Raw genomic sequence first — 13,596 nt, 5'->3', positions numbered from 1 at the left:
GGCTATATGCAGGGCTATATGCAGGGCTATATGCAGGGCTAGAATACAGGGCTATATGCAGGGCTATATGCAGGGCTAGAATACAGGGCTAGAATACAGGGCTGTATGCAGGGCTAGAATACAGGTCTATATGAATAATCGCAGAGAACACACGGATTCACCACACACAAGGATCTCAACGTACATCAAATCAAATCAAATCAAATCAAATTTATTTATATAGCCCTTCGTACATCAGCTGATATCTCAAAGTGCTGTACAGAAACCCAGCCTAAAACCCCAAACAGCAAACAATGCAGGTGTAAAAGCACGGTGGCTAGGAAAAACTCCCTAGAAAGGCCAAAACCTAGGAAGAAACCTAGAGAGGAACCGGGCTATGTGGGGTGGCCAGTCCTCTTCTGGCTGTGCCGGGTAGAGATTATAACAGAAAATGACCAAGATGTTCAAATGTTCATAAATGACCAGCATGGTCAAATAATAATAAGGCAGAACAGTTGAAACTGGAGCAGCAGCACAGTCAGGTGGACTGGGGACAGCAAGGAGCCATCATGTCAGGTAGTCCTGGGGCACGGTCCTAGGGCTCAGGTCCTCCGAGAGAGAGAAAGAAAGAGAGAATTAGAGAGAGCATATGTGGGGTGGCCAGTCCTCTTCTGGCTGTGCCGGGTGGAGATTATAACAGAACGTGGCCAAGATGTTCAAATGTTCATAAATGACCAGCATGGTTGAATAATAGTAAGGCAGAACAGTTGAAACTGGAGCAGGAGCATGGCCAGGTGGACTGGGGACAGCAAGGAGTCCTCATGTCAGGTAGTCCTGGGACATGGTCCTAGGGCCCAGGCCAGTTGAAACTGGAGCAGCAGCATGGCCAGGTGGACTGGGGACAGCAAGGAGTCATCATGTCAGGTAGTCCTGGGGCATGGTTCTAGGGCTCAGGTCCTCCGAGAGAGAGAAAGAAGGAGAGAAGGAGAGAATTAGAGAACGCACACTTAGATTTACACAGGACACCGAATAGGACAGGAGAAGTACTCCAGATAAACAAACTGACCCTAGCCCCCGACACATAAACTACTGCAGCATAAATACTGGAGGCTGAGACAGGAGGGGTCAGGAGACACTGTGGCCCCATCCGAGGACACCCCGGACAGGGCCAAACAGGAAGGATATAACCCCACCCACTTTGCCAAAGCACAGCCCCCACACCACTAGAGGGAAATCTACAACCACCAACTTACCATCCTGAGACAAGGCCGAGTATAGCCCACAAAGATCTCCGACACGGTACAACCCAAAGGGGGGAAACCCAGACAGGCCGACCACAACAGTGAATCAACCCACCCAGGTGACGCACCCCCAGGGACGGCACGAGAGAGCCCCAGCAAGCCAGTGACTCAGCCCCGTAACAGGGTTAGAGGCAGAGAATCCCAGTGGAAAAAGGGGAACCGGCCAGGCAGAGACAGCAAGGGCGGTTCGTTGCTCCAGAGCCTTTCCGTTCACCTTCCCACTCCTGGGCCAGACTACACTCAATCATATGACCCACTGAAGAGATGAGTCTTCAGTAAAGACTTAAAGGTTGAGACCGAGTTTGCGTCAGATCTGACATGGGTAGGCAGACCGTTCCATAAAAATGGAGCTCTATAGGAGAAAGCCCTGCCTCCAGCTGTTTGCTTAGAAATTCTAGGGACAATTAGGAGGCCTCAGATAGATGTGACCGTAGCGTACGATAGGTATGTACGGCAGGACCAAATCAGAGAGGTAGGTAGGAGCAAGCCCATGTAATGCTTTGTAGGTTAGCAGTAAAACCTTGAAATCAGCCCTTGCTTTGACAGGAAGCCAGTGTAGAGAGGCTAGCACTGGAGTAATATGATCAAATTTTTTGGTTCTAGTCAGGATTCTAGCAGCCGTATTTAGCACTAACTGAAGTTTATTTAGTGCTTTATCCGGGCTAGCTGGAAAATAGAGCATTGCAGTAGTCTAACCTAGAAGTGACAAAAGCATGGATTAATTTTTTGCATCATTTTTGGACAGAAAGTTTCTGATTTTTGCAATGTTACAGTAGATGGAAAAAGCTGTCCTCAGAAATGGTCTTGATATGTTCTTCAAAAGAGAGATCAGGGTCCAGAGTAACGCAGAGGTCCTTCACAGTTTTATTTGAGACGACTGTACAACCATTAAGATTAATTGTCAGATTCAACAGAAGATCTCTTTGTTTCTTGGGACCTAGAACAAGCATCTCTGTTTTGTCCGAGATAATAGTAGAAAGTTTGCAGCCATCCACTTCCTTATGTCTGAAACACATGCTTCTAGCGAGGGCAATTTTGGTGCTTCACCGTGTTTCATTGAAATGTACAGCTGTGTGTCATCCGCATAGCAGTGAAAGTTTACATTATGTTTTCAATAACATCCCCAAGAGGTAAAATATATAGTGAAAACAATAGTGGTCCTAAAACAGAACCTTGAGGAACACCGAAATGTACAGTTGATTTGTCAGAGGACAAACCATTCACAGAGACAAACTGATATCTTTCCGACAGATAAGACCTAAAACCAGGCCAGAACATGTCCGTGTAGACCAATTTGGGTTTCCAATCTCTCCAAAAGAATGTGGTGATCGATGGTATCAAAAGCAGCACTAAGGTCTAGGAGCACGAGGACAGATGCAGAGCTCGGTCCGATGCCATCAAAATGTCATTTACCACCTTCACAAGTGCCGTCTCAGTGCTATGATGGGGTCTAAAACCAGACTGAAGCATTTCGTTACATTGTTTGTCTTCAGGAAGGCAGTGAGTTGCTGCGCAACAGCCTTCTCTAAAATCTTTGAGAGGAATGGAAGATTTGATATAGGCCGATAGTTTTTTATATTTTCTGGGTCAAGGTTTGGCTTTTTCAAGAGAGGCTTTATTACTGCCACTTTTAGTGAGTTTGGTACACATCCAGTGGATAGAGAGCCGTTTATTATGTTCAACATAGGAGGGCCAAGCACAGGAAGCAGCTCTTTCAGTAGTTTAGTTGGAATAGGGTCCAGTATACAGCTTGAAGGTTTAGAGGCCATGATTATTTTCATCATTGTGTCAAGAGATATAGTACTAAAACACTTGAGCGTCTCTCTTGATCCTAGGTCCTGGCAGAGTTGTGCAGACTCAGGACAACTGAGGTTTGGAGGAATACGCAGGTTTAAAGAGGAGTCCGTAATTTGCTTTCTAATAATCATAATCTTTTCCTCAAAGAAGTTCATGAATTTATCACATGCATGATGAGTGTGATATTCAATATTTCATTACGAATAGGTAAAAAAATAGGACTATGTCATTTAGCCTATTTGATATGAAAATGTAAGGCTATTCAATTCATATTCTTCATGAATTTCTTCCAGAAGAGAGACATTAGTAAACATTGCAACGATTGTCTTGTAATTTATCAGGGGACAGACATCTGAAATAGGCTACTCAACTTCCATCTGCTAATTGTAACTAACATTAAAAAAAAACTCATAATCCCAGAATCCTCCAGTTCGGCAGCTCCTTGATGATGTCATTTACAGCAGTTCAGTCTGTAGTAGCCTAGAGGCGCTCTCCTGTCTCCTCTCCATAAATCCACTCCTCATATCATCTGTCATTAGTTACCTATATCTTCGGAATCAGTACATTTTTGAACAGTTTCTTCTACAGAAACTTATAGGAAACATCTCTAAATGGCGTCGCCTCTGAAAGTGTGCATTGTCGGCTCTGGAAACTGGTGAGTCCAGTCACTGTCAATGATCACTGTTGCTCCTGTCGATGACATGCAATCTATAGAGATGGTCAGATAGATGTTACAGGGCTAGCTGGTCAGATAGATGTTACAGGGTTAGATGGCCAGATAGATGTTACAGGGCTAGCTGGTCAGATAGATGTTACAGGGCTAGATGGCCAGATAGATGTTACAGGGTTAGATGGCCAGATAGATGTTACAGGGCTAGCTGGTCAGATAGATGTTACAGGGCTAGCTGGTCAGATAGATGTTACAGGGCTAGCTGGTCAGATAGATGTTACAGGGCTAGATGGTCAGATAGATGTTACAGGGCTAGCTGGTCAGATAGATGTTACAGGGCTAGCTGGTCAGATAGATGTTACAGGGCTAGCTGGTCAGATAGATGTTACAGGGCTAGCTGGCCAGATAGATGTTACAGGGCTAGCTGGTCAGATAGATGTTACAGGGCTAGATGGTCAGATAGATGTTACAGGGCTAGCTAGTCAGATAGATGTTACAGGGCTAGCTGGTCAGATAGATGTTACAGGGCTAGATGGCCAGATAGAGCAGCATTAGCTGCCAGTGTCTGTCTCTTACAATGTAACGTTAGGTATATCTCTCTCTGGCGCAGAGGCGAGCGCGGATCCATCGACGTTACATCGTAGCTATTGTCAAGGAGAACACGAGCAGGAGGGGGGGTTTTGAATCCACTTATGCTGAGGGGACGACAATGCATTTCTGGAGGATAATGTTTAAAGGATAATGTTTAAAGGATAATGTTTAAAGGATAATGTTTAAAGGATCATGTTTAAAGGATCATGTTTAAAGGATCATGTTTAAAGGATAATGTTTAAAGGATAATGTTTAAAGGATAATGTTTAAAGGATAATGTTTATGACATGAGCAAATTTCTTGACAAAGGACAAGACTGAATTTGATGAGGTTATCCCATTCTAAAAAAAGGGTGAACAGTTAAGATAATAATTTAGATTGTTTTTGCTATTGTCTCTTGCCACAGGAGGATGGTAAATGGTAAGTTGTAGAGCAGTGTAATGTACATCGATGATTCTTGTTCCCTACAGGGGTTCAGCCATTGCCAGGATAATCGGCAGTAATGCTCAGGCCCTGCAGCGTTTCGCCACCACAGTCAAGATGTGGGTGTTTGAGGAGAACGTGGACGGCAGGAATCTCACAGACATCATCAACACAGACCATGAGAATGTCAAGTACCTGCCTGGATACAGGCTGCCTGACAACGTGGTAAGAGGACTGTCTGAACAGAAATGAGTTTAAACAAAGACTGAAAGCTTGTAGTTTACACCATCACCACCCCACCCCCCATCTCTCATCCACCCACCCACCCACCCCCCCTCCCTCTCTCTCTCTCTCTCCACCCCTTTCTCTTTCTCACCCTCCTTCCCTCTCTCTCACCCTCCTTCCCTCTTTCTCTCTCACTCTCTCACCCTCCTTCCCTCTCTCTCACCCCCCCTCTCACCCTCCTTCCCTCTCTCTCTCTCTCACCCTCCTTCCCTCTCTCTCACCCTCCTTCCTTCCTTCCCTCTCTCTCTCACCCTCCTTCCCTCTCTCTCTCTCACCCTACTTCCCTCTCTCTCTCTCTCTCTCTCTCTCTCTCTCTCTCTCTCTCTCTCTCTCTCTCTCTCTCCTTCCCTCTCTCTCTCACCCCCCCTCTCACCCTCCTTCCCTCTCTCTCTCTCTCTCTCACCCTCCTTCCCTCTTTCTCTCTCTCTCTCTCACCCTCCTTCCCTCTCTCTCTCTCACACCCCCTCTCACCCTCCTTCCCTCTCTCTCTCTCTCTCACCCTCCTTCCTCTCTCTCTCATCCTCTCAAACTCCTTCCTTCCCTCTCTCTCTCTCTCTCTCTCTCTCTCTCTCTCTCTCTCTCTCTCTCTCTCTCTCTCTCTCTCTCTCACCCCTCTCTCTCTCTCTCTCTCACCCTCCTTCCCTCCCTCTCTCTCTCACCCTCCTTCCTTCCTCTCTCTCTCTCTCTCTCTCTCTCTCTCTCTCTCTCTCTCTCTCTCTCTCTCTCTCTCTCTCTCTCTCACCCTCCTCCCCTCTCTCTCTCACCCTCCTTCCTTCCTTCCTTCCCTCTCTCTCTCTCTCTCTCTCTCTCTCTCTCTCTCTCTCTCTCTCTCTCTCTCTCTCTCTCTCTCTCTCTCTCTCTCTCTCTCTCTCTCTCTCTCTCTCTCTCTCTCTCTCTCTCTCTCTCTCTCTCTCTCTCTCTCTCTCTCTCTCTCTCTCACCCTCCTTCCCTCTCATCCTCCTTCCCTCCTTCCCTCTCACCCCCCCCTCTCACCCTCCTTCCCTCTCAACAGGTGGCTGTACCTCAGCTCCAGGATGCTGCTGAGGGGGCTGACCTCCTAGTGTTCGTGGTTCCTCACCAGTTCATCAGGAAGCTGTGTGATGAGATGGTGGGCTGTGTCTCCTCCCAGGCCAGGGGAATCACACTCATTAAGGTAAGCGTTTCACGCCGGCAAACGTCCTACTCTTGTGTTTACTCTCCAACCTAAAACACACAAGGCTATATGGAGCCCTGTCATTTCTCAGTGTTCTCCTCCTCCTTATAAGGCTATATGGAGCCCTGTCATTTCTCAGTGTTCTCCTCCTCCTTATAAGGCTATATGAAGCCCTGTCATTTCTCAGTGTTCTTCTCCTTATAAGGCTATATGGAACCCTGTCATTTCTCAGTGTTCTCCTCCTTATAAGGCTATATGGAACCCTGTCATTTCTCAGTGTTCTCCTCCTCCTTATAAGGCTATATGGAGCCCTGTCATTTCTCAGTGTTCTTCTCCTTATAAGGCTATATGGAATCCTGTCATTTCTCAGTGTTCTCCTCCTTATAAGGCTATATGGAACCCTGTCATTTCTCAGTGTTCTCCTCCTCCTTATAAGGCTATATGAAGCCCTGTCATTTCTCAGTGTCCTCCTCCTCCTTATAAGGCTATATGGAGCCCTGTCATTTCTCAGTGTTCTCCTCCTGCTTCTCCTCACTAACACCATCACCAACCACTCTGGTCCCAGTCTGCCTGTCTTGACCTCAGTGACAGCAGGGTAGAAAACACTACCTGTCCTGACCTCAGTGATAGCAGGGTAGAAAACACTACCTGTCCTGACCTCAGTGACAGCAGGGTAGAAAACACTACCTGTCCTGACCTCAGTGACAGCAGGGTAGAAAACACTACCTGTCCTGACCTCAGTGACAGCAGGGTAGAAAACACTACCTGTCCTGACCTCAGTGACAGCAGGGTAGAAAACACTACCTGTCCTGACCTCAGTGACAGCAGGGTAGAAAACACTACCTGTCCTGACCTCAGTGACAGCAGGGTAGAAAACACTACCTGTCCTGACCTCAGTGACAGCAGGGTAGAAAACACTACCTGTCCTGACCTCAGTGACAGCAGGGTAGAAAACACTACCTGTCCTGACCTCAGTGACAGCAGGGTAGAAAACACTACCTGTCCTGACCCCAGTGACAGCAGGGTAGAAAACACTACCTGTCCTGACCTCAGTGACAGCAGGGTAGAAAACACTACCTGTCCTGACCTCAGTGACAGCAGGGTAGAAAACACTACCTGTCCTGACCTCAGTGACAGCAGGGTAGAAAACACTACCTGTCCTGACCTCAGTGACAGCAGGGTAGAAAACACTACCTGTCCTGACCTCAGTGACAGCAGGGTAGAAAACACTACCTGTCCTGACCTCAGTGACAGCAGGGTAGAAAACACTACCTGTCCTGACCTCAGTGACAGCAGGGTAGAAAACACTACCTGTCCTGACCTCAGTGACAGCAGGGTAGAAAACACTACCTGTCCTGACCTCAGTGACAGCAGGGTAGAAAACACTACCTGTCCTGACCTCAGTGTTTAAACCCATTGGGTTTCTTGGCCGGTTGTTTTGTTTATATATCTCGATTAAACCACGAAACAAAAATCTTGTGTAATTTGGTTAGATGCTGAATGTTTACGTAGGCTGTCCACAAGAGCTGATTTAGCTAATGGCTCATATGCTCCTTTGCACCCCATTATTTTTTATTTCTACTTTGCACATTCTTCCACTGCAAATCTACCATTCCAGTGTTTTACTTGCTATATTGTATTTACTTTGCCACCATGGCCTTTTTTTGCCTTTACCTCCTTATCTCACCTCATTTGCTCACATCGTATATAGACTCGTTTCTACTGTATTATTGACTGTATGTTTGTTTTACTCCATGTGTAAATCTGTGTTGTTGTATCTGTCGAACTGCTTTGCTTTATCTTGGCCAGGTCGCAGTTGTAAATGAGAACTTACCTGCCTACCTGGTTAAATAAAGGTGAATATATATATATATATATATGGTCTCTCTGCCATGCTCTACCTAGATCTGCCATGCTCTACCTAGATCTGCCATGCTCTACCTAGATCTGCCATGCTCTACCTAGATCCTAGATCTGCCATGCTCTACCTAGATCCTAGATCTGCCATGCTCTACCTAGATCTGCCATGCTCTACCTAGATCTGCCATGCTCTACCTAGATCTGCCATGCTCTACCTAGATCTGCCATGCTCTACCTAGATCTGCCATGCTCTACCTAGATCTGCCATGCTCTACCTAGATCTGCCATGCTCTACCTAGATCTGCCATGCTCTACCTAGATCTGCCATGCGTGTATGCAGTTAAAAATAACCAGCTTTTAAATCAGATTATGTAGTTATAACAGCTTTATAACTGTGTCACGGTTCTCACTCCTCTATTTGTATTAAACCTCTGGATTGGGCCAGAGCAGGGCCTTGTGTTAAACCTCTGGATTGGGCCAGAGCAGGGCCTTGTGTTAAACCTCTGAATTGGGCCAGAGCAGGGCCTTGTGCTAAACCTCTGAATTGGGCCAGAGCAGGGCCTTGTGTTAAATCTCTGGATTGGGCCAGAGCAGGGCCTTGTGTTAAACCTCTGGATTGGGCCAGAGCAGGGCCTTGTGTTAAACCTCTGGATTGGGCGAGAGCAGGGCCTTGTGTTAAACCTCTGAATTGGGCCAGAGCAGGGCCTTGTGTTAAACCTCTGGTTCGGGCCAGAGCAGGGCCTTGTGTTAAACCTCTGGATTGGGCCAGAGCAGGGCCTTGTGTTAAACCTCTGTTGGGCCAGAGCAGGGCCTCTGTTAAACCTCTGGATTGGGCCAGAGCAGGGCCTTGTGTTAAACCTCTGGATTGGGCCAGAGCAGGGCCTTGTGTTAAACCTCTGGATTGGGCCAGAGCAGGGCCTTGTGTTAAACCTCTGGATTGGGCCAGAAACCTCTGAATTGGGCAGGGGGCCTTGTGTTAAACCTCTGGTTCGGGCCAGAGCAGGGCCTCCTCTGGATTGGGCCAGAGCAGGGCCTTGTGTTAAACCTCTGGATTGGGCCAGAGCAGGGCCTTGTGTTAAACCTCTGGATTGGGCCAGAGCAGGGCCTTGTTCTAAACCTCTGGATTGGGCCAGAGCAGGGCCTTGTGTTAAACCTCTGGATTGGGCCAGAGCAGGGCCTTGTGTTAAACCTCTGGATTGGGCCAGAGCAGGGCCTTGTGTTAAACCTCTGGATTGGGCCAGAGCAGGGCAAACCTCTGGATTGGGCCAGAGCAGGGCCTTGTGTTAAACCTCTGGATTGGGCCAGAGCAGGGCCTTGTGTTAAACCTCTGGATTGGGCCAGAGCAGGGCCTTGTGTTAAACCTCTGGATTGGGCCAGAGCAGGGCCTTGTGTTAAACCTCTGGATTGGGCCAGAGCAGGGCCTTGTGTTAAACCTCTGGATTGGGCCAGAGCCGGGCCTTGTGTTAAACCTCTGGATTGGGCCAGAGCGGGGCCTTTGTGAAGAGGGATTTGTGTGGTTCAGGAGCCAGGGGATTCTGAGAAGCTTTATTTGAGTGGAGAGGCTTGTATAACTATTACTACATAATTAACTACAGGCTCATTTGTTTTTTTGGAGAGGACAGTCTTCCCCTTCTCCAATAATGTAATCAGACGATTATGGTGTTGGGATTAATTTAATAAGCTCTCATTCAGCCTTGTCTCTCTACTATCTATTAATGTCTAGTCTTCAATCAGTTACAACTACTTCTACAGGGTTCTAGTTATTCAGCCTCTCTCTACTATCTATTAATGTCTAGTCTTCAATCAGTTACAACTACTTCTACAGGGTTCTAGTTATTCAGCCTCGTCTCTCTACTATCTATTAATGTATTAATGTATTAATGTCTGGTCTTCAATCAGTTACAACTACTTCTACAGGGTTCTAGTTATTCAGCCTCGTCTCTCTACTATCTATTAATGTATTAATGTCTGGTCTTCAATCAGTTACAACTACTTCTACAGGGTTCTAGTTATTCAGCCTCGTCTCTCTACTATCTATTAATGTATTAATGTCTAGTCTTCAATCAGTTACAACTACTTCTACAGGGTTCTAGTTATTCAGCCTCGTCTCTCTACTATCTATTAATGTATTAATGTATTAATGTATTAATGTCTGGTCTTCAATCAGTTACAACTACTTCTACAGGGTTCTAGTTATTCAGCCTCTCTCTACTATCTATTAATGTATTAATGTATTAATGTATTAATGTCTGGTCTTCAATCAGTTACAACTACTTCTACAGGGTTCTAGTTATTCAGCCTCTCTCTACTATCTATTAATGTATTAATGTATTAATGTCTGGTCTTCAATCAGTTACAACTACTTCTACAGGGTTCTAGTTATTCAGCCTCGTCTCTCTACTATCTATTAATGTATTAATGTATTAATGTATTAATGTCTGGTCTTCAATCAGTTACAACTACTTCTACAGGGTTCTAGTTATTCAGCCTCGTCTCTCTACTATCTATTAATGTATTAATGTCTGGTCTTCAATCAGTTACAACTACTTCTACAGGGTTCTAGTTATTCAGCCTCGTCTCTCTACTATCTATTAATGTATTAATGTATTAATGTCTAGTCTTCAATCAGTTACAACTACTTCTACAGGGTTCTAGTTATTCAGCCTCGTCTCTCTACTATCTATTAATGTATTAATGTATTAATGTATTAATGTCTGGTCTTCAATCAGTTACAACTACTTCTACAGGGTTCTAGTTATTCAGCCTCGTCTCTCTACTATCTATTAATGTATTAATGTCTGGTCTTCAATCAGTTACAACTACTTCTACAGGGTTCTAGTTATTCAGCCTCTCTCTCTACTATCTATTAATGTATTAATGTCTGTCTGGTCTTCAATCAGTTACAACTACTTCTACAGGGTTCTAGTTATTCAGCCTCGTCTCTCTACTATCTATTAATGTATTAATGTCTGGTCTTCAATCAGTTACAACTACTTCTACAGGGTTCTAGTTATTCAGCCTCGTCTCTCTACTATCTATTAATGTATTAATGTATTAATGTATCAATGTCTGGTCTTCAATCAGTTACAACTACTTCTACAGGGTTCTAGTTATTCAGCCTCGTCTCTCTACTATCTATTCATGTATTAATGTCTAGTCTTCAATCAGTTACAACTACTTCTACAGGGTTCTAGTTATTCAGCCTCGTCTCTCTACTATCTATTAATGTATTAATGTCTAGTCTTCAATCAGTTACAACTACTTCTACAGGGTTCTAGTTATTCAGCCTCGTCTCTCTACTATCTATTAATGTATTAATGTCTAGTCTTCAATCAGTTACAACTACTTCTACAGGGTTCTAGTTATTCAGCCTATCTCTCTACTATCTATTAATGTATTAATGTCTAGTCTTCAATCAGTTACAACTATTTCTACAGGGTTCTAGTTATTCAGCCTCGTCTCTCTACTATCTATTAATGTATTAATGTCTAGTCTTCAATCAGTTACAACTACTTCTACAGGGTTCTAGTTATTCAGCCTCGTCTCTCTACTATCTATTAATGTATTAATGTCTAGTCTTCAATCAGTTACAACTACTTCTACAGGGTTCTAGTTATTCAGCCTCGTCTCTCTACTATCTATTAATGTATTAATGTCTAGTCTTCAATCAGTTACAACTACTTCTACAGGGTTCTAGTTATTCAGCCTCTCTCTACTATCTATTAATGTATTAATGTCTAGTCTTCAATCAGTTACAACTACTTCTGCAGGGTTCTAGTTATTCAGCCTCTCTCTACTATCTATTAATGTATTAATGTATTAATGTCTAGTCTTCAATCAGTTACAACTACTTCTACAGGGTTCTAGTTATTCAGCCTCGTCTCTCTACTATCTATTAATGTATTAATGTATTAATGTCTAGTCTTCAATCAGTTACAACTACTTCTACAGGGTTCTAGTTATTCAGCCTCGTCTCTCTACTATCTATTAATGTATTAATGTCTGGTCTTCAATCAGTTACAACTACTTCTACAGGGTTCTAGTTATTCAGCCTCGTCTCTCTACTATCTATTAATGTATTAATGTATTAATGTCTGGTCTTCAATCAGTTACAACTACTTCTACAGGGTTCTAGTTATTCAGCCTCGTCTCTCTACTATCTATTAATGTATTAATGTCTAGTCTTCAATCAGTTACAACTACTTCTACAGGGTTCTAGTTATTCAGCCTCGTCTCTCTACTATCTATTAATGTATTAATGTCTGGTCTTCAATCAGTTACAACTACTTCTACAGGGTTCTAGTTATTCAGCCTCTCTCTCTACTATCTATTAATGTATTAATGTATTAATGTCTGGTCTTCAATCAGTTACAACTACTTCTACAGGGTTCTAGTTATTCAGCCTCGTCTCTCTACTATCTATTAATGTATTAATGTCTTAATGTCTGGTCTTCAATCAGTTACAACTACTTCTACAGGGTTCTAGTTATTCAGCCTCGTCTCTCTACTATCTATTAATGTATTAATGTCTGGTCTTCAATCAGTTACAACTACTTCTACAGGGTTCTAGTTATTCAGCCTCTCTCTACTATCTATTAATGTATTAATGTCTGGTCTTCAATCAGTTACAACTACTTCTACAGGGTTCTAGTTATTCAGCCTCTCTCTACTATCTATTAATGTCTGGTCTTCAATCAGTTACAACTACTTCTACAGGGTTCTAGTTATTCAGCCTCGTCTCTCTACTATCTATTAATGTATTAATGTATTAATGTCTGGTCTTCAATCAGTTACAACTACTTCTACAGGGTTCTAGTTATTCAGGAAGTGTTTCTCCTCTGTGTGTCTGTGTGGGTCTAGAAAACAAGTCCACAGGGCCTTGGCCTAGTTTGTTTCTGTCACCAGCTGGTTCTGTCTCTCTCCAGGGCAGCTAAACTCCCACGTCTGGCTTATGATGTTTGAATATTTCAAGAGTGATGTTTTGCGGGGACATGATATGCTCTCCTCTCGGTACTCCCATCTCTGTCCCAGATTGAGTTAACGTCTGCAGGAGAGAGAAGGCTAATATCAGAGGGAGTAGAGTAGCCTACTCTGGGTCTACTGTAATGTCTGTCTGTCTGCCTGCCTGCCTGCCTGCCTGTCTGTCTTTTCTTTCTGTCTGTCTTTTCTGTCTTTTCTGTCTGTCTGCCTGCCTGCCTGTCTGTCTGTCTTTTCTTTCTGTCTTTTCTGTCTGTATATTTTCTGTCTGTATTTTCTGTCTGTCTGTCTGTCTGTCTGTCTGTCTGTCTGTCTGTCTGTCTGTCTGTCTGTCTGTCTGTCTGTCTGTCTGTCTGTCTGTCTGTCTGTCTGTCTGTCTGTCTGTCTGTCTGTCTGTCTGTCTGTCTGTCTGTCTGTCTGTCTGTCTGTCTGTCTGTCTGTCTGTCTGTCTGTCTGTCTGTCAAGCCCTCATATGTGGAGTTGAGACAGCAGTCTGACTGTCTCTGTGTGTCTCTGAATGGATGTTTTTTACTAACAAACACATGATAAACAGATCATGA

The 13,596-nt window shown here is 44.2% G+C and overlaps 1 protein-coding gene across 1 annotated transcript; it reads left to right on the top strand.

The window, feature by feature from the left end:
- Positions 1 to 3,574: 3,574 nt before the first annotated feature.
- LOC124029033 (glycerol-3-phosphate dehydrogenase 1-like protein) lies at positions 3,575 to 6,199 on the top strand (the record flags this gene model as incomplete). Its single annotated transcript, XM_046340895.1, has 3 exons — positions 3,575 to 3,732; positions 4,809 to 4,986; positions 6,059 to 6,199. Coding segments are annotated over exons 1-3 (363 nt in total), but the record flags the coding sequence as incomplete, so codon positions are not given.
- Between the last annotated feature and the right edge of the window lie 7,397 nt (positions 6,200 to 13,596).

The sequence above is a fragment of the Oncorhynchus gorbuscha genome, unplaced genomic scaffold, assembly GCF_021184085.1.
Source record: "Oncorhynchus gorbuscha isolate QuinsamMale2020 ecotype Even-year unplaced genomic scaffold, OgorEven_v1.0 Un_scaffold_5284, whole genome shotgun sequence".
In the NCBI taxonomy this organism is placed as follows: domain Eukaryota; kingdom Metazoa; phylum Chordata; class Actinopteri; order Salmoniformes; family Salmonidae; genus Oncorhynchus; species Oncorhynchus gorbuscha.
The sequence above is the reverse complement of the archived record's forward strand: the minus strand, read 5'-3'. Positions and strand labels throughout refer to the sequence as shown.